The sequence below is a fragment of the Arvicola amphibius genome, chromosome 6 (genome assembly GCF_903992535.2).
Source record: "Arvicola amphibius chromosome 6, mArvAmp1.2, whole genome shotgun sequence".
NCBI lineage: Eukaryota > Metazoa > Chordata > Mammalia > Rodentia > Cricetidae > Arvicola > Arvicola amphibius.
Genome location: NC_052052.2, coordinates 137,901,691 through 137,925,134, shown reverse-complemented (window position 1 = coordinate 137,925,134; position 23,444 = coordinate 137,901,691). Strand labels below are relative to the sequence as shown.

The 23,444-nt window shown below is 41.0% G+C and overlaps 1 protein-coding gene across 1 annotated transcript in view; it reads left to right on the top strand.

Annotated features, from left to right (window-relative positions):
* Positions 1-23,444, top strand: part of LOC119817122 — a gene marked incomplete at its 5' end in the record, with an annotated part of 282,482 nt that overhangs the window by 148,765 nt on the left and 110,273 nt on the right. Inside the window, one exon of the mRNA XM_038334317.2 lies at positions 2,489-2,601. Within this exon, the coding sequence (XP_038190245.2) occupies positions 2,489-2,601 (113 nt within the window). The remainder of the gene's footprint in view (positions 1-2,488; positions 2,602-23,444) is intronic.

Below are 23,444 nucleotides of genomic sequence, written 5' to 3'. Positions count from 1 at the left end.
GATATCTATCCTGTGGCATTCTAGAACAGATTGCATCTGAAGTACAGCTAGTAACGCTTTTAAGAGACTACTTTAGGAAAACCCCCTCCAGGTTTCCAGTCTGTAAGGACAATGTTCCTCTACTTCACAGGCCAGACAGGACTTAAAGCTGGAATGGAGCAGAGGGCATCCACTGTCTCTTAAGAGTTGACGCTACTGTAGTTGAAGCCTTATCACCCATAGAGTCAACATCAAAATTCGTGCTTAGAGGACACCTGAGAGTATGAGACCCCACGGCGCTGGCGTACAGACCCAGGTTCTCAGCTGGGCTTCCTCTCCATGCATTCACATTTTCTAAGAATAAAAACTCTTTGTGTTGTTCTTTGTGGTGGGGGGCGCTTATTACTTTGGTCATGAATGAGTTTCCATGATTTCGTATTTTTCAAAAAAAATCAATGTGAAGTACTTTTAGTGTATAGATTTAAATATTTATTTTTTTAAAGAAAATATAAAGGGCTCGGGAAATTTTTGAGTTTTGGAATGTATTCATATCTTTCTTTATGACTTAAAAGCAGGGGGCTTGTACATGTTGCTGGATGTAATGTGAGTGAAGTGACCTAATCACTGTTTCTTGAGCATCTAGTGTGCGCTTATTGCCGTACTAGGTTCTGTGAAAGAGCCAATGGGATACACTAAATCCTATGTTTATCAGAGGTTTAGTTGAAAAAACAAGGCAGATACCCATGGGTTAACCAAGTAGAAAGCAATGCAATGGTCCCTAGCATAAAACACTTGCATTATTTTGTAGATAAAACTGGTGAGTGTGTAAGCCGAATTAACAGACTAGATCTTGCCATCCATTTTAGCTTTCTTTTATTTTTAGTTATTAATTTTATATATCAGAGTCTCTCCTGCATGTATGCCTTTGCTCTATGTGCATGCCTGCTACCCTGGGATACCTTTGGACTAGGGTCATGGATGCTTGTGAGCTGTCATGTGGGTGCTGGGAATCAAATCCAGGTCCTCTGTAAGAACAGTCAGTGCTCTTAACCACGGCGTCATCTCTCCGTGCCCCGTTTCCACTTTCTATCTGGGAAGATATAATAAAACAAGAAACTCATAAAGAAGTGGGATCAACTTATAATTTAAATGGCTACAAAGACATATGGGACAATTCAAAAGTCTCATAGTTTTCTCAAGAATTTTGACACTCTTCAATTTCCTCAGGAATGGGGTAATTAAGAACACCAGTGTGAATAATCTGATCAGAAATATTTTTGTTGTTTTAAGAGCTCTAAAGGCTAAGGAAGATAAAAAGGACCACAATAAAAAGTATTTCACATTCATGGCTGTCATAACTGGATTTTGTTCTTAAACTAATCAAACCAATCAGTTCCATATAAAAGGAATAAGCCCTGTTGGGTTCACTAGGGATTTGATGACACATTGACTCCACCTGGGTTTCCACGGTTTTCCTGGTCTCTGCAACCTGCCAACCCCAAGTCGAACTCTGCAATTGCAAAATAAACTCTTGAGTTATGCTGACACTTAGATCAGCTGAGATCAAGGAATTTCAAGAAACCGGTCCCTAACAAATGACAACCGAAAGCCTGTAGAGGAAGACAAAGGGTTTTAAGGCCTCTGTTAGGAATGTGACACCCAGTGTTCTACTGTTCTAGGCTCATGTTCTTCACACTACCTGTTGTGACTAGCATTTGTACTAAAATCTTCCAGGAGACTCCTGCACACAAAACAGGTAAAACTTGAGGTGATTCAGTGGAAAAGGAAGAGAGGCCCCTGCTGGTTTAGCTGTTCCCTACCCCACTTCTACCACCACAGGACTCCCAGATGAAATGACAGGTCTCTTAGACCCAACGTCATGTTGCATGATTCTTCCAAATACTAATAAATTTTCTTCACAGACATTGTTCTGTAAGGTCACGAGAGTCGTAGGTTTTAGCACGCAGAGGTCAATGGAGGCAAAGCTAGTATGTAATGGCCTGATAAGGACAGAGCAGAAGGGGGCAGGATCTTAGGAACTCATCAAGTCCTCCTGCAATGTTTTAGGAGACCAGCTACCTCCCTTTCTTGTCTATAGACTGCTCACGCAAATCTCCTTTCCAAGTCCTTTCGTGAAGAGCTGATATAAGGCGCACTGCTGCATTAACTTAGAGCCAACATTCTGACAATGTGGAATAGCATGACCGCCGTTAGTTTGCCTTGCGGTTGTCAGTTGTAACAAAAATTACAGGTACCGTTCAGTGTGCTTTAACATGGTGAATGCTCCATGCTCTTGCCTTTGGGAAGTGAATGAGTTTGGTGAGAGAATAATGGGACAAAGCAGGAAGGATCACTGACTTGTTTGGTAATTGGTGATTCCACAGGTCATCCTGGAGAAGACATTCCTGAACCTCTGAATCTAGGTGAACATGCCATCAACTATTAATAAAAATACTTCTCTCTCTCTCTCTCTCTCTCTCTCTCTCTCTCTCTTGATTCTCCTAATAAGGGTGACCATTCTGTGAAGGAAAGATCTACTGTGTGGAGACCCAGAGAGCCTGAAGATTTCTCAGGGGATATATCTTACCTGGAGGAATTGGAGAAACATCGACTTTCAGTTTGGTGAGTGACTTATTCTGCCTTTTTAATTTATTTTTTATTTAATTCATTGACTCCAATAAATCTCGTTGCCTTATTCTCATTATTTATTCAGTCAACAAAATTGATTATATATTCATTGTAGACTATAGCATATCTACCCTGGCCTAGAGATGTTCACAGTCCAGTGATAGATATGGATGTGTACATTAGTATGTTATGATTTATGACTTTTTAAATAAAATTCACAAATACCACATAGAAGAGATGAAGACAAGATCCCTGAGAAAGCTGGAGTTAAGTCTTAAAGAGGAGCCTGCAATAGGGAAAAGACAGCAATGTGGTGGCAGCAGGAATGGAGGACCGAACTGGGTTGTGGCTGGACGTATACCCCGGAAGCCTCAGGAGGCTGTAACTATTGCTGTTACCTCTAACGTGTCTCATGCTTTGTGGCTGTTTGTGTATAAACACCTGTACCACACAAAACAAGGTTTGATGGTCTTAGGAGTGGAGGCTCTAGAGGGAGTAGACACAGGGCTTCCTAGTGATGTCCTCATCTAAGAACCATGACGACAGTGTGACAGAGAGAGTAAACCTGGGAAAAGAGACAGGAGAGACAGTCAAGGTTATCTGTTCCCACCACTGCTTCTCTGCTCACCCCAAGGTCCTTTCCTGAAACAGCTTTCCCATCAGGCAGTTTGTCTGCTCTATGGTTTACTTATCAAAGTTCACCCTTCCTCTTCCACCCAGAGCTTGAGGTCACAACATTAACTCAAGTCTCATCCAGTCATAAGTTCTGTAATTCTTATTGTCCTTTGTTTGACTTTAGAGACCTAACCACATTTACCCATGCTTCCTAAAAACAGCAAGACTATGTCTCCAGGCTTAAGAGTACATTGCTTTCTGTATGGAGGCAATAATTCCCATTGTAGAGTCTGTGCTGTCGGAATGAATGTGGGTCTTCACCTCTGTAGATTCACACTCTTATTTTTCCTCCCTGCAACCTTTGTACAAGTGCTAGTCACCATATAACTTATAGTCAGCATGCCTGAAAAATTTAGCAAGAAGCTCTGCTGACAGACCAAGATGTAGCTGGACAGCTGAACTCTCTCTCTCTCTCTCTCTCTCTCTCTCTCTCTCTCTCTCTCTCTCTCTCTCCTTCCTTTCTTTTTTCTTTCTTTTCTTTCCTTCTTGATTTATTTGTTCCTTCCTTTCTTGCTTTCTTTCTTCTTTTCTCCCTCCCTCCATCCCTCCCTTCCTCCCTCCCTTCCTTCCTTCTTCTTCTCTCCCTCCCTCCTTCCTTTGTTTCTTTCTTTCTTGTTTGTTTTTCAAGACAGAGTTTCTCTGTGTAACCACCCTGGTTGTCCTGGAACTAGCTCTAGTAGACCAGGCTGGCCTCAAACTCACAAAGATTCGCCTGTCTCTGCCTGAGAGTCTAAAGGTGTGCACTATCATTGCCCAACGAAGAAACACTTTCTTAAGTAGCTCCGTTTGAATAAAGTAAGAGTTTTCCCTCTTCTCTTACTTTATTTTCAAAAGAAAATCTTTAAAGTGTTTTTCCATTTTTACACGCTGGAGCTTTGGATGAGCACGGTTTTAGCCTCAAATTACCTTTGCTCTATTCTCGGTGTTAAAAATCAGTTTCTGCTTGATGATGCTAGTTTCTAAGAATTACAGAGGCAAAGCTTACATTTGCTTTTTTTGTGTAACTTTAATTTCCTTTTTATTCCTTTCTTCTCTGAACTACTCAGAACTACTCACATGTTTCTGAGCTACTTTGAGCTCACTGTAAATTTGACTGAAGCAGAAAGCAGTAACCATGCCACACCCTTAGTGGTATGCTGTATTGAAATTTCCTATGGTCTATATATTACTCTATTATCTTTTAATTCGGCCTCACTCAAAAGTCCAGAACAAGGGCAAAGCATATAGCTAGAATCTTTGCCAGACTGTAACGTGAATTGCCTGAAATCGCATTCCTGGTAGAGTCCTTGTTCGCATCTGAAGCCCTCTAAGTCGACTGTTTGCTGTCTGCTTCTCTCTCAGCATTCTAGACTTCCACACTTTTACCAGAAGAGCCAGAAGAGTGCGTTAAGCTCCAGTGCTTCCTTAGCCAGGGGATCCCCACGCTTCCACATGTGTCTTCCATACTGTTTGCAAACGCCTACAGAGGACAGGATCAGATGTGCCCCTGCAGGAGTCCCACTTCTTGGCATCAGTTTTCAGCATTTGATTCCTTCCTTTTGCTGTGACAAAATATCTGATGGAAGAGATAGGAGGAATGGTTCGTCTCGCTTCATGCACCGCGATCAGTGAGATATGGGCACGTAATTAAAAATACTATCTCACTGTCCAAAATAAGTCACAGGGGCAGCCAGAGGGGGTGAGGACTATACCTCCTGATGCAAGAATTGGAAAGGGGACTTTGCAAGGGAGCAGGCTGGCAAGGAAACACTGTGCAGCTGTCTTGGAGACTTGGTCTAAGGCATTCAGTTTTACTGATTCCTGGATGGGAAGCCCCTGTCATTGGGGTCAGTAGTTGTTTCTAGATGAGCTTTGCAGATAGATCAGCCTGGGTGTGAAATCCAGTTCTGCTCCACTGTGGATGCTTAGACAGTGTGTTTAGCCCTTCGGTAGCTGTTTTCTCTTTATTGAGCACATCTGATAACTTGTCTCTATGGGCCTTCAACTGTGAGAGTTGAATGATAATCTACCTAAAGACTGGAAGACATAGGTTCTTAACACGGGAAAGTATTGTCAGGAGCATTTCACAGAAGGACCCCATCTGAAAGTTAAATTAGAGGACTGTTACTCTAAATGTTTTGTCCCTAGCTTGTGGGTGTCTAGAGGCGGGATGGTGGAACCTTAGAAGGTAGGACCAGTGGAAGGGAATTAGGGCTCTAGATGCATGCCCCAGAAGGCGAGGTTGGGACCAAGGCCCTTGCTTGTCCCTTTTTGGACTCTAGCCGTCATGAGGTCAGGAGCCACATGATCTGCCCTCTGTCATGAAATCCTGCACTGACACAGTCCCGAAACAAGAGCCCCACAGAACCGTGAAGTGTAAGCTTTAAAGCCATAAGCCCAGACAACCCTCTCCTCTATTAAGATTGTTATCTTAGGTGGTTTGTCACTATGACCAAACACTGACTAATACAAGGGCGTAGGTTATTCAAGATGCTTTGTCATTTTCCACAGCTGTCTTCCGTCTTTGTTTGCCAGATGTGCTAAGCACTGGACGACACCAGGGCTTTTGTAATTCATTCCTTCTTTATCTGAAATGGTCCCCCACTTCCCAGTGCTATGGTTAGTGTGTTTGACAGGTCTTACCATTGGTTTTATTTTCCATGAGAGCCAATGCCTGTTGATAATACGTAAAAGTAGAGTCTTCCTCTAGTCTGGTTATTTTTTCTTATCACAGATTTACCAGAATTTAAAATTATATTTTCTGTTTATTTGTTCATTTTTCCTCACTCACCTTGTAGCAAAGCAGCAGGTAGAAGTCCCTCTGAGCTGCTTATGGCTGGGTCTTCAGGCTCAGTACTAGCTCTAGAGTTTAATCTGATCAGTACATGTTTATTAATAATAGATAAGTTACCATTTTCCCTCAATCTCTCACCCTGTTGGCTGTCACGTCAATTAATTTTCTTTCAATCATTTTCTTTCCTAGAAATTGCTGCCACTTTTAGAAGCATTAGCTACTCTGCAGATTTTATTTTTAACCAGACCTGAGGTTATGGGGGCTGCTGACACCTCTATAAAATTCTGTTTTCACAATCTGAGTCCAAGATACAATATGGATAATTTCCTTGATGTTTTTCTTTATTAGAGCTAGTAAATCATTTGCTGGTGTAGCTTTTGCCTAAATCCTTCCAAATCCTCCTAACATACATTTAACACAGAACATTGTACTACCTGATTTCAAAGCTAAATATGACGTCAGGTGGGTAGCGTGTGTCTGTGTCCCATGCCAGAAAGTTTGAATGATATTTTCTGTATGTGTGTGTGTGTGTGTGTGTGTTGAGTGCTCTGCCTTACCCTCTGATTTACTCTGATAGCACCATGTCTCCTCGGAGACCACTGATTTTGGAAAATTTAGTAGATTTCTGAAAACTTCAGTAAACCATAGCCACCTCCCCTTCCTCTTTCTCTTCCTTTCCACATATGGGCACTTTAGCTAGTCAAATGCAAATTTCATCTGTAGCTATCAGTCATTTTCATGCAGTTTTTTTTAATGACTATTGGGCTTCTTTTTCTCTGCCAGCAAGCTAGTCAACTAATTTCCCTGTGACTGTGGGAAAGAATGAGGTGGCTGACCCCTCAGATGACCCCGAGAGTCCTGGAATCATAAGTGCAAATCCTTCGGGACACTCCCAGGAGAATCTGAATCTTATTGTCTTCCAGTTCACAAGACCTGTGCCATATTATGTTAGCATTGCTTTCCTTTATGTATATTCTTGTATGCTACCTTGGTCAACATTACTTGTAGATTTGCTATATACTCTAAGATCTCCAAAAGATTTTGTAAATTGTAACCATTTAATGAATATCTGTGGAATTGCTATATGAAGAATATGCCAAAAATACTGTTAATTCCAGAAGAAATTTCTGTAGAAACTTGAAGGCCTTCTGGGTTAGAGTCTCTTCTATAGTTAATGTTTGTCAAAGGGTTGGCAAGTGTAGATACTATTTCTTCCTATTATTGATCTTTCTGTCCAGAAATGTCTCCATCTTCTCATAACAGACTTCTTTACCATCCCCATTTCTATATAACCAAGGGCTGGCTGACATATGCAGTGATATGTGACCACAGGGATTGGCAGGCCACCTGAAGAAGGCACCACACTCTGACCTGGGGATTTTGATACTTAGAAATTCCTTCTCGAGGTCTTGAGCTGGTAACCCTTCCACTGGCCCCACGTTCCTTCTTGTTCATAGTTACCACTATAAAAGTCTTGAAACTAAAAGATGCAAATATTTCATCAGCTGCTATGCTTAAGACCAGGTGACATACATAATATAAGGACAAAGGTGAGTGACCGAAACTAGAGAATAGACACAGGATAACCTGGATGAAGTGATATGAATACACAGAAATAACATGTAGTACCCCCAGTCTTCTGCATTGCCTTCCATGGTTGCAGTTACATGCAGAACGCTGTGGTCCCAAGAACATTACATGTAAATTTCTAGAATTAAACAATGCATGTGCTTTTCACTGTGTGCAAGTTAGAGTAGCATGACATAAGCTTGCACCATCTCTGCTGTCCAGCCCAAGCTATGAGTCATCAGTTGAACTATTGTTTTCCATGCTGAAATTGCCAGCCATCCATAATTACTTGGCCATCTCAGTTACAGGACCACAGGGCATACATTGTACAGTAGCCTAGAAGTATGTACGGTGCCTGTCACTCATCTCTGTTCATCGTATCAAGCAGGCATTGTGCTATTTGACAGGATGAGATTATAGTTCAATAAAATATTTGGAGAATGAGGCTTTCTCCTTATTATCTTCATTATAGTTATAATTGGTCCCTTTTGTTATTGGACAGTTTTTAATACCTTACTGATCTTAACGTATACATTTAGCTTGGCCATATGGTAAATATGCCCAGGAAGTCATAATGGACAGAATTTGGTCTCATCTGTGGCTTCAGACATCCACTGGTGAGGGCTGTCTTAAAACATATCCCCTTAAGCAAAGAAAGAGTCCTGTTGTACGTTAGGTTGCAAAAGACATTGTCCACTGGGAAGCTTTCATTTAATTTTTCTTGTGAAAGCAGGGACTTTGGGAAGAACGCTTATCATGGGCATTCTGTTAATTACATAAATAACCACTCAGTTGGCCATTTAAACACAAGCCATTGATTCCCATGGGCTGTAGAGCAAATTGGGTTCGGGGCTTCCTATTGAAGCACCTTAATCTTTGTGCAGGGACTTCTCTGAACAGGGAAGCCAGGGTGTGTGTTTAGTACCTCTGGATGCTGCTCTAGCCAGTGTTAAAAAGTAGCTGATCCCACTCCAGTGACCAAGAGAAGCTAACATAGTTTCCCAAGGTATCTCACTTCCAACTGGGGAGAAGGTTCCAGTCAAGAGGCGACCTTAAAAGGATCGCATTACTGTTCAAAGGCAATGGGCGGCTAAGCAACAGGAGACTCACACACATTTAGGGCAGGAAGGGATCTGGGGAGTGACTTAGTTCAGCCCTGTCAGTTCAACAAGTTGCACAAAGCTGGGACCTAGCGGAGTAGTGACTTGCCTGAGGTCATAGAGCTGCTTGATGTTGGAAGTGAGCTGAATCCTACTTCCTTTCCCTGTCAATCCATCTCAATTGTACAGAACAAGCTCTCCGGAGAACAATGCCGCTCTTTTTTTTAGAGTTTCCTGTTTTCTCTCCATTGCATAAGGCTCTGATAGTTATCAATGCATTGATAAGAAAGTGCTGATTTTTGAGAAAGTCCATCCAAGGGATGGATCAGCGCGAGTGTCCTTCTGTCATGGAAGTGAGGGGCAAATGCCCAGATGCTTGCAAAAGGCACAGGTCGCCAGCCTGTGCACACAGAGATCTCTGTGTCTCTTTAAGAGCTTCTGTGACTGCCCTGTGAGTGTTGCTTAGGGAAGGTGTGGTGAACTCTGCAAGAAAGCTATCGTGAATGCATGTGCTGCTCTTTCCTTTTTATAACACACATGTGATTTGACATTGAAATAGGATGCAGATGCGGCTTTGATTGGCGTATTCCCCATTGTGCTTCTGTAAAACACCTTCACATATGGTCTGTCTCGTTCCTGAGAAATGACTTGTTTATGTCATACAAGCAGAGCAGATTGATTTTACAGTGAGTAAGGAGGCTGATGAATTGTACATTGGAGAGAAATCCTTGTCTCGGCAATCTAAACACTTGAAAATTAATGTTGCCTTTTGGAAAAGTGTCTCATGATATGCCCATAATCCCTCCAATGGTCTAAACAGAGCCACACCTGTAATCTCACCGAACAGAATTGTCCGGGTCCTTAAGACCACCTCAAAATACAAGTTTTCATTTTGGCTGTTAAAAGTATCATGAGACCTATCAGGTCAAAAACTGACAGTGCTGTCCCCAAGGAACCAACCCTCTAGATGGTTCGAGCCGTGTCTATACTGTAACCAGAATAATGCAATCTGAGGTAGGCAGAAAGTAGTATTGTTTCCTTATTTTTTAAATGCATTTTAAAATATACGATTCTTGTGCTAAGTAGCTGTCTCAAGGAGCCCTCCTCCCCCGCCCCTGCTTTCATTCAAAATTTTGCTGTGCAGTTCACTGAAAGGAACGCTTAGAGCCTCACACCTGTGGTAATAGACGAATCACAGTGACTCAGCCAGAGTGCTACACGTTGTAAATCTTTTTTCACTCCCCCTCCCCCATGTATGTTCATAACTGTCTTCTGATTGGTTTTAACTTGGAATTGAACTCATGGACCGATGCAGGCGAGGAAAATGTTTTAACCCTGAATTCCATCTCCAGTTCACTTTTTACTTTCCATTTTTGAGACTGGGTTTAACAAAATTGCTCAGGCTGGCCTTGAGCTTGCTGTCTCTTGCCCCAGATTCCCACAAAGCTGGGATTGTGTTTCCTTGCTATGTATCAGAGTATATAATACATCCCAAGAGATTAGGCCATGTGTCTCTCAACACTTACCTGATTTGGGTGTGCCGCTGTCTGTTATTTTTCCCACTGTACTTTGTCACCTCCCTTCCCAGCCCCAGAGACACTTGCAGGCTTCAGGTTCTGAATATTTCTGAACTATCCTCTGTTCACATACCCCAGGGAGCCTGTGAGCAATGAAGAGGAGAGGCCACGGAGAAGAGATGCTCACCTATACCAGGATTAGAATCGTTTCAGCAGAACTAAATACCCGTACAGAGCTGGGCTTGGGGGCATAGCGCTGTTAATGGAACTACTTGGGAGACTGAGGCAGGGAAATCTGAAGCTCAGCTTACAGAGCTCATTAAAAACCAGCCAGACTAACTTCGTGAAACCCTGTCTCAAAGAAAAAAGGGAACACTAGGACCGTGGGGAGCAAGCTCAGTGATAGAGCATTTGACTTGCATACAGTAGGGCCTGGGTTGAGTTCCCAGCAACAGAGTGGGAAAAAAAAAAAAAAAACAACAACAACAACAACAGCAAAACAAAACTGAGTGTGGACACATGCTCCTGGAAGTAGTTGATCCACGAGCCACAGGCCGGTTGGTATACATTGATTGATGGTTTTATCTTATAAGACGTGGGTGAAGCGTAACTGACTGTGTCTAGAGGTATCAATCTTGTTGCCTAACAGTACAGGTTCTGTAAACATCACCTAGTAAGTCAGATTAATCTGCTTCATGGATTCAACTCGGTAAAATTGGGAGTATGCAAAACCATGAGGTTTCTCCAACTTGTTTTGCCCCAATTTATTAGTAAAATGAAGATAGTAGCACACATCTAATTTTTTTTTAGTAAATTCAAATATGTATATTAAGTAGGGAACAGTGGGCTTGGAGGTACGTCTCAGGAGTACAGGAGCTGCCTCCCATGCGTAAGGACCTGGGTTCTATCTTCAGCATCTCAGAGTGAAGACAATGATAGTGTACATAAGTACATAGGAAATGCTCAGGAAACACTACAAGTGGCAGCTAATATTACTAGTCAGAATTCCTTCTGCCTCTGTTTTCTACAATCTTCTGTTTCCTTGCCTATATTTAAGGCATTGAAACAGTGGGTTCTCTTTTTTAAATAAGCAAAATATTTTGCCAGTAACCAAAAAGTCTTCCATTGGCACATAGGATGTCCATGATGGAAGATGGGGGGCTATGTATACTATATTCTTTTTCTGTTGGCTCATTCAGGGACATGACAGACATGTAGTTTTAAGCTCCTCATGTCTATGGGTGAAGGTGCTCCACACAGCTCAACTGGTCTCTGCCAGGGTCTCTGAAAGGTGTGCCTGAGGTGTTGACTGTGCTTTCATTTGGAGGATTATGGGAGGAGGAATCCCCCTCACCCTCATTCAGATTACGAGTGAATTTTATTATCTGCAGCTGTGTGGCAGGGAGCCCCAGCATTTTTTCTAGCTGTGGCTGGGATGCTGCCTGCAGCTTCTATCAGGCCAACTGCTGTTCTACACAATATGGGCTTCATCTGACTAATCAATTATTCTATGCGCTGCAGGAGGGAGCCTCACCTCAGGTGGGTCAGTTCTCTCAAATACTAAGTCAGGAAGGTGAATCCTTCTTTTTCTTTCTCAAAACAAACATCCCAAGCCCAACAACAACAACAACAAAACCCACAGACACCAAGAACCCAAATGAGTTATCTCTTGTAAAGTAAACAGTAAATGGAGTAAAAGAGAAGGTAAAAAGGAAATTGGTGGTACCTGTGTGCAGTATCAAGTTACAAAGGAATTGGGGTGAACTTTAATTATTTCTATAAATTACCTCCTCCATCTTTCCCATTTTTTCACTGACCAGAAGTCCATAATAGGTCCCACCCTTACTTCAGGAGAGGGAACCACACAAAGCACACATTGTGGGAGCCAAGAGTCTCGGGGCTTTCTCTTAGCATTTCATGGGATCTCTCTGTTCCACCCTAGGAAGTCAGCCTTTGCCGTTGGAGGTGACTGTTTCTCTACAGGTTCTAGAATTGACCATTTCACATGGAAGATTGCAGTCCAGTCTGCCTTTTTGTCCTATGCGCAGACCTGAGGCTGAAATTCCCTTGTTGGTCTCTGATGATCCACGTGCGTAGTCCATGCACTCCTCCTTCCTCCTAGAATGCCTTTCAGCTTCCCCGTCTTTCTTGGTGCCTTGATTATATGACCATAATCTCTCTATTCTTCATCTACCCATATCTACTCTCTATTCCTGGAAAATTTTGATTCTACTTTTATGAGCATCGCTTCCCTCCTCTTTTGAAGCTAGGTTGCTTGCCTATTTTCTGCCATGCTGTTAAGTTTTAAGGAACTTACCGAAAAGATATTCCCTAACACAACCTGCCCCTGATCAATATATATTTGTATATATTCAAAGCTACGATGGCTCTTATAAATGGTCTCACTTCTTAGACCCCATAGTGTACTAGAAAATAGAATTGATAAGAGAAATCACAGTACTTTTGCCCTTATCTGCTTCCTTATAAATAGTATAAGAACATGAAATTTAGTTGCTACTAACATTCAAAGCTTTGATCTCTTTGATTTCCTTCATGTGTAAAAGTAAGAGTTATGCACTCTAGGTTGATCCTCAGTGTCCGTCTTATTTCTATATTTATTTATTTTTGTTTATTTTACAGATTCTAAACTTTTTATGTATGTATATGTATGTATGTATGTATGTATGCATTTATATGGATAAGAATAGGATGGCATGTGTGTAAGAATGGGATGGCATGTGTGTAAGAATGGGATGGCATGTGTGTAAGAATGGGATGGCATGTGTGTAAGAATGGGATGGCATGTGTGTAAGAATGGGATAGTATGTGTGTGAAGGTCAGAGAACAAGCCACTGAGTCAGCTCTCTTTCCACTATTTGGGCTCAGGAATGAGCTAGGGTGTTCAGGCTTAGTGAGGCATCACATTGGCCTCTCTTTCATATTTCTTATCCCTGATGCTGCTGTCTCCCATGAATGTGGTGGATAAAAGTTTGTCATTCAGTTTGAGTGGTCAGGGACTTGATCCTAGCCACTGAGATGTGGGAAAGTACCAGCTTGTGCTTCTTCCCTGTTAAGGAAGAAGCAAGCTCCTTTGACCCTTCTCGTTTTTCCTCAGTCAGGTCATTGTGATAGGTTATGATACTGGGAGCTGCTGTGGGTATCTTGTATTAGACAAGGATAAAAAACAGGAGAACTATCAACACAGTGGATCACCCTGTTGTATTGAGTTTGTATATCTCTTCTCCTTTCACTTGCTTAGAAGTCCTAATACGGATAATGAAAAGAATGGTTGTTTAAAATTCTCAGATAAGCATTTAGTTGCTAGTAGCTGGAAAGTGTGTTGTTGGGGCAATGAGCCTGTATAAATGTGTTCCTGGTGTAGTGTGTGCTTACATACAAGGCTCATTCTTTCATTCAGTATTTAGCAGGTTTGCGTTGTGTCCCATCTTCTGGATGCATAATACAGCAATAATTGCAATTTTGTTCAAGACTCACTAAAACATAGTTTGTCAATACTTGTTTTTTAGTCTGTCTTGGAAAATGAGCACAGTGTGTTTTAGGACACTCTTCTCTATAGACACCACACCGATTCAGTCGGGAAGATGGAGAATGAGGTGAACAGAATTAATTTAGTCAACTGTCTGGAAACCTAACATGGCATCAGTGATAAGATTTAAATATCCTGGAACTTCAGCTTGGGTCCGTCCAAACTCAAGCTGCGTGATTTAAATGATGAAAGGGGCAAAGCTGGGCACAATGCAATGTAGGGATTTATTTGAGGCAAAAACTCAAATGACCAGTAAAACAGATAATGTACTGTTGTAATAGTTTGTAAACAGCATCAAGAAAACAATTGAGTGGGTGTATTTGGAGCTTCAAGCATTGTAAATTCTTTCACTCTCATATACTTTATGCCTTCTTTAATAAACTGGAGAGTCTTGGGCCAGCTTCATCGGTGACGGTAGGTGGTCATTCATTTCACAATCCACTAACTTTCATGATTATTCAGTATTTTATGTTACCTAAACAGCTTCGGATTTTGTCTTACTCAAATTGTAATATGGCAATAGCTTATATGATTTCAGAATCATTAATTCAATGGGTGTTTTCAGCACATGGAAGTTACTCCCTCATCTCTCTAAAACAAGCACAAACCCAAGGGTTTTAAGAGCAACAAGGACACATAAACACATCTAAAGTATGCATAGGTGGTACTCTTACCTACTGAGTCATGGCGAGGAGTTCTAAGTGCACAGAAAATCAAGAAAGCTTCATGTTCTCTTTAGGGAGACAAATGTCCAGCTACCTTGAGTTTATCTATAGTTTAACAACTGAAATCTTATATAATATAGGACAAATAATAAAGTTGAGGTTATTTACATTTTTCGGGGCTTCTTATTCTAAATGTTTTTTGGCATGAAGTTTAGAGGAAATTTCCAAGGATGTACTAGAAGTATTGTATGGTATTTTACTCCATCTCCTTCCCTTCCCTTCTGATGTAATCTTCACTTGAGAGCCATTGACAGCCTCTGCACAGCTGTCATAGTCTGCATCGTGATGTGGGAGTCCCCTCTGTGTGCTGTGGTTACCATTAAAGAATAAAGAAACTGCCTTGGCCTGTTGATAGAGAAGAACTTTGGTAGGCGGGGAGGACTGGACGTAATGCTGGGAGAAAGAAGGGTGGAGTCAGGGGACGCCTTGGATCTATGGCTGGAGGTAGACATGCTGAAACTTTACTGGTAGGCCAAAACCTCATGGTGATATACAGATTAATAGAAATAGGTTAAATTAAGATGTAAGAGTTAGCCAATAAGAAGCTAGAGCTAATGGGTCAAGCAGTCATTTAATTAATACAGTTTCTGTGAGGTTATTTCGGGACTGAGCAGCTGGGAACTAGCTAGCAGCCTCCTCCAACAGCATCCATGTGAACACTTGTCTGTATTTTGTATTCCATATATTATACACTGTATCAATGTGAACCACTTGTCTGCATTTTGTATTCTGTATACTGCACACTTTATCAGTGTGAACACTTGTCTGTATTGTGTATTCTGTATACTATACACTGTATCAGTGTGAATGCTTGTCTGTATTGCATATTCTGTATACTGTACACTGTATCAGTGTGAACAATTGTCTGTGTTTTGTGTTCTGTTTATTGTCTACTATATCAGTGTGAACACTCTGGAACTTGTCTCTCTTATTATTTTTTAGGACCATCCAATTCATCTTGATAAATTTTGATCTATGATTATAGTTTTTTTAAATGATTAGTATTACTTTTGCTCACTAAAACCTCCAGTGAAAGCAAGCCGTTGCTCTGCCATTAATTCTGTGTACGTATATTTTAACTGTGCATCTACCCCATCTCAGGATATAACATTTTAAACACCATTTAGGTCAATATTCTTCATCGTAGTCTTGATTCACACATTAGTAACTAGGTATTTAACACGTGTTGCATAGCATCACATAGAAGTGTTACAAACAGCAGTGTATTGCTTTACAACATTACAATAATAATGACTTCATTAACTGGGGTTTTCAGCTATGTGGTCTGTTCTCGACCATAATATTGTGACAAGATGTATGAGGGGAACTTACAGGATTGGTGTCTTAAACAGGGTTTCTATTTTCTATTGTTGTGATGAAACACCATGACCAAAGTTTTTTTTTTGTTTTGTTTTGTTTTGTTTTTGCTTATACCTCCATATCTCTGTTCATCATCAAAGGAAGTCATGAATGACAGGAACTCAGACAGGGAAGGAACCTGGAGGCAGGAGCTGATGCAGAGTTCATGGAGGGATGCTGTTTACTGACTTGTTCTTAATGGATTGCTCAACCTGCTTTCTTAGAGAACCCAAGACCACCAGCTCAGGGGTGACCCCACCTATAATGGCCTGTGCCCTCCCTTATCAATGCTGAATAAAAAAAAAATGCCCTGCTGGCTTGCCTAGAGCCTCATCTTATGTAGGCATTTTCTCAGTTGAGGTTTTCTCCTCTCAGATGACTTTAGCCAGTGTCAAGGTGACATAAAACTAGGTAACACAAACATAGTCACAATTTGTCATCTTTGGCATGACAATATGATGGCCCACCTGTGCCTTTTTCTTCCTTGTCTCAACTTAGGCCCTACGTCTCTCCATGCTTGAGGAAGATAGTTCATGAAGAGGCCAGATGCTCACTGATGCCCATTTTATAACTGTCAAAACCCGGATGTAAAGTTATAGCCTCTCATCACCCCATGAGACTCAGGGGCTTTCTTAGCTAGGATATCTTTCTCACAGTCTGGTTCAGACTTTACTGAAATTTGGTACTGGAAGACATCACCTTCTGAATCCTCGGTAAGCCTGGCATCATTTCAAACACAGCTGTACAGCCAAGCCAGAAGTCAACACCAGAGGAATGGATGACCAAACATGTTATGCATGCACAGTGGCATTTTAATGGAAGAATGCAGCCATGTTGTTTGCAGGAAAACGACACAACTGGATGTAGTCATATGAAGCGACTTAATCAATCTTAGGAAGGCAAATGTTGCATTTTTCTCATTTCTGGTTCCTGGGTTTTTCATAGATGCATAAAATCATACATGAGCATAGGATATAAAAGTAGATGTAGAACTGGATAGAAATGGGGATTAGTGGGATGTGGTTGGGGAAGAAAAACTAGGGTAAGATTATTTGATGGGATTATGCCTAACATATTTACATTTATGAGAACTTAATAAAAATTTGTGAAAATATAAGCACAAAAAGTCTTGTTCCTCTTCCCTCGTGTCGATAAGAATGGATATTAATGGTTCATAGTTTCCCGCCATGCAATGATTGTTTCCAGCATTCAATGCACTCGAATGCAGGTGCAACCCTCTGTGCATCTGACTGCAATGAGAATACATTCTGTTATCATCCCACTGCGGAAATCTCAAGGGAAGTTCTTATGCACTCCTATATGCCTGTGGTACATCTGTCTTTGAAGGAACATTCCTCTCCACACTGCTTACTTTGGAGATAGCAGTGGGTCTCCAAGTCAAACTAGGTTCTCAGCATCCTATGTGGTGTCCTCATAATGTCTCTACGAGACAGTACTCTTCCTGTGGGCACATAATTAAGATGACTACTTTATGACTTTCAAATGCAGAAAATGAGTGTTTAGACTATGTAACAGACATTAATTGTAAGCATCCAGGGGGCATAGTTTGCTGACAGGTCCTGTGAGCCATGTAATACAAACTTGCAGGAAGCAAGGCTATGAATTGTAGGAAGACCTCAGAAATGGGATGCCTTCACTGGAGCATAGGCAAGAGTTTCCTTATCCTTTATCATCTTCTTCTTCTTTTTTTCCTTTTGCTTCTTGAATAATCATTTGTTGTTCCCTGTGGACCTAAAACAGGAGAACTGGGCTCAATAAGAGTAAATTTTGCATTTATTCTTATCTAGGGTCCCTTTTTGATCCTGACTGATAGATTGGAGCTCGGGGAATAACTGGAAAATAGTGAATCTTGGGATATCTTAAATTAAAATCATTCGTGGATTTCTCGGGCTTCAGCAGCCTCCTCTAGATAATTCAGTTTATAGATTTGGGGAAGGAGATTTTTATTCTTATGTTAAATTTGATTTCTCATCTCTCAACTTAGCTCTACCCCCACCAAATTTGTTAGCTTTAATTTTACCTCTAAGCAAGTATCAGTTTGAGGAGTTTGGAACCACAATTTTTGCTTATTCTGGCGTCCTACCTTGAGACATAGGTCAACAGCCCATTGTTGCCCCTCCCCTTCACTGCATCTCACCTCACCCTCCCCTCCTCGGATGTTAATAACCATTCTCTATCTACTTATTTCTTTTCAGGCACATGCCATCTTCCTCCGTCTTATACAATTATCCATATGACAGTGTTATCATGTAATTAATTATCTCACGTGGGCTACATTGTATCTCTGTCTCTTTATTTCCCTTCCTTTACTTAAAATATCTAGCAGCAGAGACTCATATCTAAACATCTCCCGAGTTCCAGGCTTAGCTCAACTTCCAGGACTTCAAAATCAAATGATACAGATCCTAAATTTACCAACCTGCCTCGGTACCCAAGGCTTTCTACTAATCTGACAGCCATGGCATCTTCACACACTGTCTCTGCTATGCCATTCACTTAAGGATTGGGGATAATTTTGCAATATTCTCTCTCTTTTTTATATGTAGTTATTGATTTATTTCAAGATGCATTTGTTAGTTACCTATAAGTGTGTTGGGTTCCAGAGCTAGAAAGACAATGGTTATTTGTCTTTGCAATGTGTTTTAAATTATGGATCACTATACATAATGCTCTTTATTTCATACGGGATGTCATAAAAAGTATGAATATATAGACATCATTCTGTTCCTTGTGCCTTCAACTCAGTGCTACAGCTTTATGTTTTTCTTGTTTATAGAGAAGATTTTATAACTATTTTATAGCATAAATCATGTTGTAGGCCAATAGATAGCTCAGTGCTAGTTTTCGCTTTTAGTAGGGAGCAGACTATTTCCAGTTGGACTCTCAGAAACAGTATCACAGAGGACATACATATCCGTGGCCCTTTCTGAGAAGGTCTCTGAAATACATACTAATACAAGGGGTTGCTGCACACTAATGGATAAATGTGCTTTGTTTGACACAAGATTTCCTATTACTCAGGATGACCTTAAACCCAATGTGTAATGGAGGATGACCATGAACTGCTGATCCCCTGGCTTCTACTTCCCAAGTTCGGGGAGTATAGACATTTGCCGCATGCCTGGCCTTACAACTGGTATTTGACTGGGGAGTGCAGGAAGGCTCTGCTCTCAACAGATTCTCTGTGCTCCAGTGTCTTCTAATGTGATCCATTTCAAGTGCCATATAATTATTGGTTCCTTCTTTCCTTCCTTCCTTCCTTCCTTCCTTCCTTCCTTCCTTCCTTCCTTCCTCCTTCCTGTCTTCCTGCCTTCCTGCCTTCATTTCTGTCTTCCTTCTTTCCTTCCTTCCTTCCTCTCTTTCCTTTTATGTTTTGGTGTTTTTGAGACAGGGTCTCTCTGTGTGGTCCTAGAACTCGTTATGTAGACCAGGCTAGCCTCAAATTCAAAGAGATTTTCCTGTCTCTGCATCTGAGTGCTGGGATTAAAGGTGTGTACCACCATGCCCATCCTTTCTATTTTTGCTTTAATTTGTAGTGATGACAAGTTGGGACACTGACTTTTGTGAACTTGCTGTTGTTTGATCTTCATCTCTGAGGACCTTGCCTACTTATCTTTGTCATTTTATATGGAATTTTGGGCATTTTTCTAATGTGTGGAAATGTCTTATATACTTTTTTTCTTTACCTCGTGTCAGATTTCGGCATGTTTTTCTGATGTATCATCTGTCCACTCAATGCCTTTCCTCAGCCACCTGTCTGCAAGGTATTTTTTTTCTGTGTGAACTGTATTAAGTTGAAATCTTTAATTTTGTTACCAAATTACTTGTTGTATCACCTATGGTTTCTGCTTTTCTGAGTTATGTTAAAATATTTCCTGCACCCTCCATCATAATGATATTTTGTTTTAATTTCTTATTTCTAGTTTAAAATTTATGATGTCTTTACTCTATGTATCCAATTAGAGTTCACTTAACCTAACTTAACTTTGTGAGTTAACCACAACGAAAGACAATTTACCCTTTTCTGCCTCCTAAAAATGCCTTTTATCTATTAAGAAATGAGGAAATTGGAGAAGTATAAACCATTTGCTTGAAGACAATAGCAAGTAAGCGAGCTGGGCTTGTCAGGGAATCTTCCACACCTCAGAATTTCCACGTGGTCTTTCCTTTCTCCCACATCAGTCCCCACTTGCGTGTTGATTTCCTTGCAGGCTGAGGCTGTGCACTGTCATGGCTTTGTGCACAGCATCACCAGGGACAAGGACAACAGTTGCAATTGTTCCCTGAGTAAGTGCTGGAGTTTCAGGGTCCCATTCTCTCACTCTGTGTCCTTTTCCCCTCTGTAGTTCACCATCAAAAGTTGTGGAATTGCCTTTTCATCCGTTCAGCTGACAGGCCTCTTTCCCAATGTTCTGCCATTTGATTAGATTGGCCTCAACATCTGAGGACTGGGTATGGTCCAGGGCTCACTGGTAGAGATTCGACACCATCATTTCACTTGGAGCAGGGGTCTTTTAGCGGCTCTCATGGATTAGGTCCAGTAACTAACAAGAACGGCAATGCAGGGTTTGAATCTGGGACACATTAAGGTAATTGTGTGGACATAACAGCTTTGGAGATGCGGATTTTCATGTCTGTCTTAATGCTGTATCCTTGCCATGTCCTGAGCAACAAGCTTGCTGATGATCTGCTCGCAAACTTAATGAGAGCTGCTGTTTCCTTATCCAACTGTGCATTGTTGGAATGAGCAGTATGGAGGAAATTCAGCTCCTAATGTTGGTTTTCTGCCATGGATGACAGTATTTGGATGCCTCTGTAAGTTTTCCAGGTGTTGGCCATGTCTGACCTAACTTTGTGCCAGCTCATAATGCAATGTGGCTCCAGTAGGGAAACTATCAAGCCATCTCTGAGTCAGTTTGCTCGTGTACTTCAGCCAACCATCGGCATTTGCCGGGAAGACTGCCTTAGAGTGATGCGCGACTATCTAATGGGAAAGAACAAAGCTGTCTCTGAGAACAGCGTTTAATTTTCATGATGATGCCTTGAGCTTTGATTGAGTTGCTAGTTGGGAGCAGTGCATGGAAAAAGAATCAAGCAAACAAAAGCATCCGATCAAGTCCATATGACTTTGTGTAATGATGGAATCCGGCTCCAAAAGCTTGGAGAAATGTTGATTCAGACTTAGATAGATGTCAGAGGATCAGGAGCAATTGGGGACTAATGAGATTTGTCTGACTAAGAAAGTCTGGAACTGGTTGTTGCAAAGGGAAGGTCATTCTTTTATGTGTGTATTTAGCACACACCTCTTTAAGGACACTGATATAGTTTAGAAGTTGATACAAAATGCATCAGAGAAATCCCATGGCAGTTTACTCCAGGCTTCTATGTTTATTATTTATAGGTACAACCAGACTGGAATTGTGAAAACTAGAAGTTAGAGGGGGTTACTCACCTAACAAAGAAAGTAGAGGAGTGGGTAATAACTCCACTCACTGAGTATGGAACTGAGAAGGGATACTGAATCCATGAGGCAGTGAAAAGAGTTTTGCTTAGTAGGAAATAGCTCTAAAGAGACTGAGAGATGGCTCAGCAGTTAAGAGCCCTTGTGACTCTTGCAGCAGGCTCAGGTTCAGTTGCCAGCACCTGCATAGTGACTCACAATCATCTGGAACAACAGTTCCAGGGGATCCAACAACCTCTTCTAACCTCTGCAGATACAAGACATACAAGTGGTACACTTACATGCATCCAGGCAAAACTCACATGCTCCAAAATAAAATAAATGCACCTAAATTTTTAATAAACAGTTTTAAGCCTTTGGGGAAGGAGATGCAATATGATACTCTATTTCTGACCAGATGAAGCGGTATCTTCTGGAACATGGTAGGACTACCTCACCCATCAACTCAGAATGTCTGTAGTTGCCTACGCAGACATGCACAAGATAGGCACGTTGACAATCCAGCTTTGATGGTGGAAGGCATTCGAAGTCCTCATCTCTAGCTGAGAAACTCCTGATGGCTGATGGTTGCTGGGGAAAAAAAAAATCACTTTTCTGTAGGGGCATGGTTCCTGGCATCTTGACCATGCTCCAAGTGGGTGTTCCCCACCCATGTGTGTATGATAATCACTAATTAGACTCAATGAGCTTTGTACATAAAGAAGATGTGAAGTTGGGAGGGCGTGTGGGGTAGATCCTGGAAGATTTGGAGGAGTGAGTAGTATATGTGTGTGAAATTCTCAAAGAATAAATAAAGATATATTAAAAGAGAAAAACATCATGTGCTTGTGTAAAAATGCCCTATTGATCTCCATTATTATGTATCATTAATACACTAATAAAGCATAAAAATGCTCATAGAAGGTAGAATCGAGAATAAAGCTTAGAAATACTGTTTATACCAAGCTTGGGTTTATCTTTGTTGCTATTTCAATCCTCACACTCCTAGAACAGAATTAGTTGTTGGGTTGGTCAAGGACCCCCCACCCCTGCCAAGGAACTTGTAAGAATGTATAAGTCCTAGGTTTAGAAAGCTAGATTTATAAAGCATTGAGCAAACTATATGCTTTTTAATCCTTCATCTAGTTAATTTTGCATAAGTATATTTTTGAATGACTTCCTCAGAGTACTTGGATACAGATTTCATAGAATAAATACTGTTATCACATCAACATGCACTATTTCCTTTCAAGAACTAAAGCCATCATCAAACCTCAGAGTTGAAAATGATACTTAAACCAAACATTTGAAACCACACGTTGAACAAAACACATTATACTTCACGTAGACCAACTATAATTATGAAAAACATAAGGTTTAACTCACAACTGCCATTGGTTTGAGGTGGTTTTACTCTTCTGTACTTTTCTGGGATGTTGTTTAGAGATGTTTTGATCCAGAAATATGACTTGGCTTTAGTGGTGAGGACTACAAGTTATGCGACTTACTAGTTGGATTCACATCTCGGCTTTATCATTTAATGGTGTTCTTGAGCAAATTTGACCATTCTTTGTCTCAGTTTCCTGAGGCATAATGACAGTACCTCTTGTAGGGATATGGTAACAATTAAATGAATTTCTGTAAACAGTGCACATGGAGAGGTGTCTGGCACAAAGTAACACCTGATCCTTACAGATTAACCCAATTGCTTTGTGAAATTTTCCCTAGTTACGAAAAGTAATAATAAAAGTTAAAAACTTAAAAACCAGTGCTTTCAAGACATGCAAAGTTTTTCTAACGTGGCAATTATATAGTTGTGGATTGCAACACTTCAGAATGGTTTAAAATGTCCAGTCAGGGAACTGTTTCTTGTCAATATCCCAACTGGAATTGGTAACACAACTCAGCATCCTGTTTTCTCCTCTTTACTCTCAAACTTAAGTAGCTCCAAGTCCACGGTAGGACTATGTTCCATCCATTTGTAAACTAATTCTAGAATTCAATCAACCGGGAATACTAAGTATCCATAGGAGCTTAGAGGGAAATATCTCCTGGGATCAATTCTGGCCTGATGATTACTGTTCTCAAGCAGGTTTATAATTAGGAGCAAA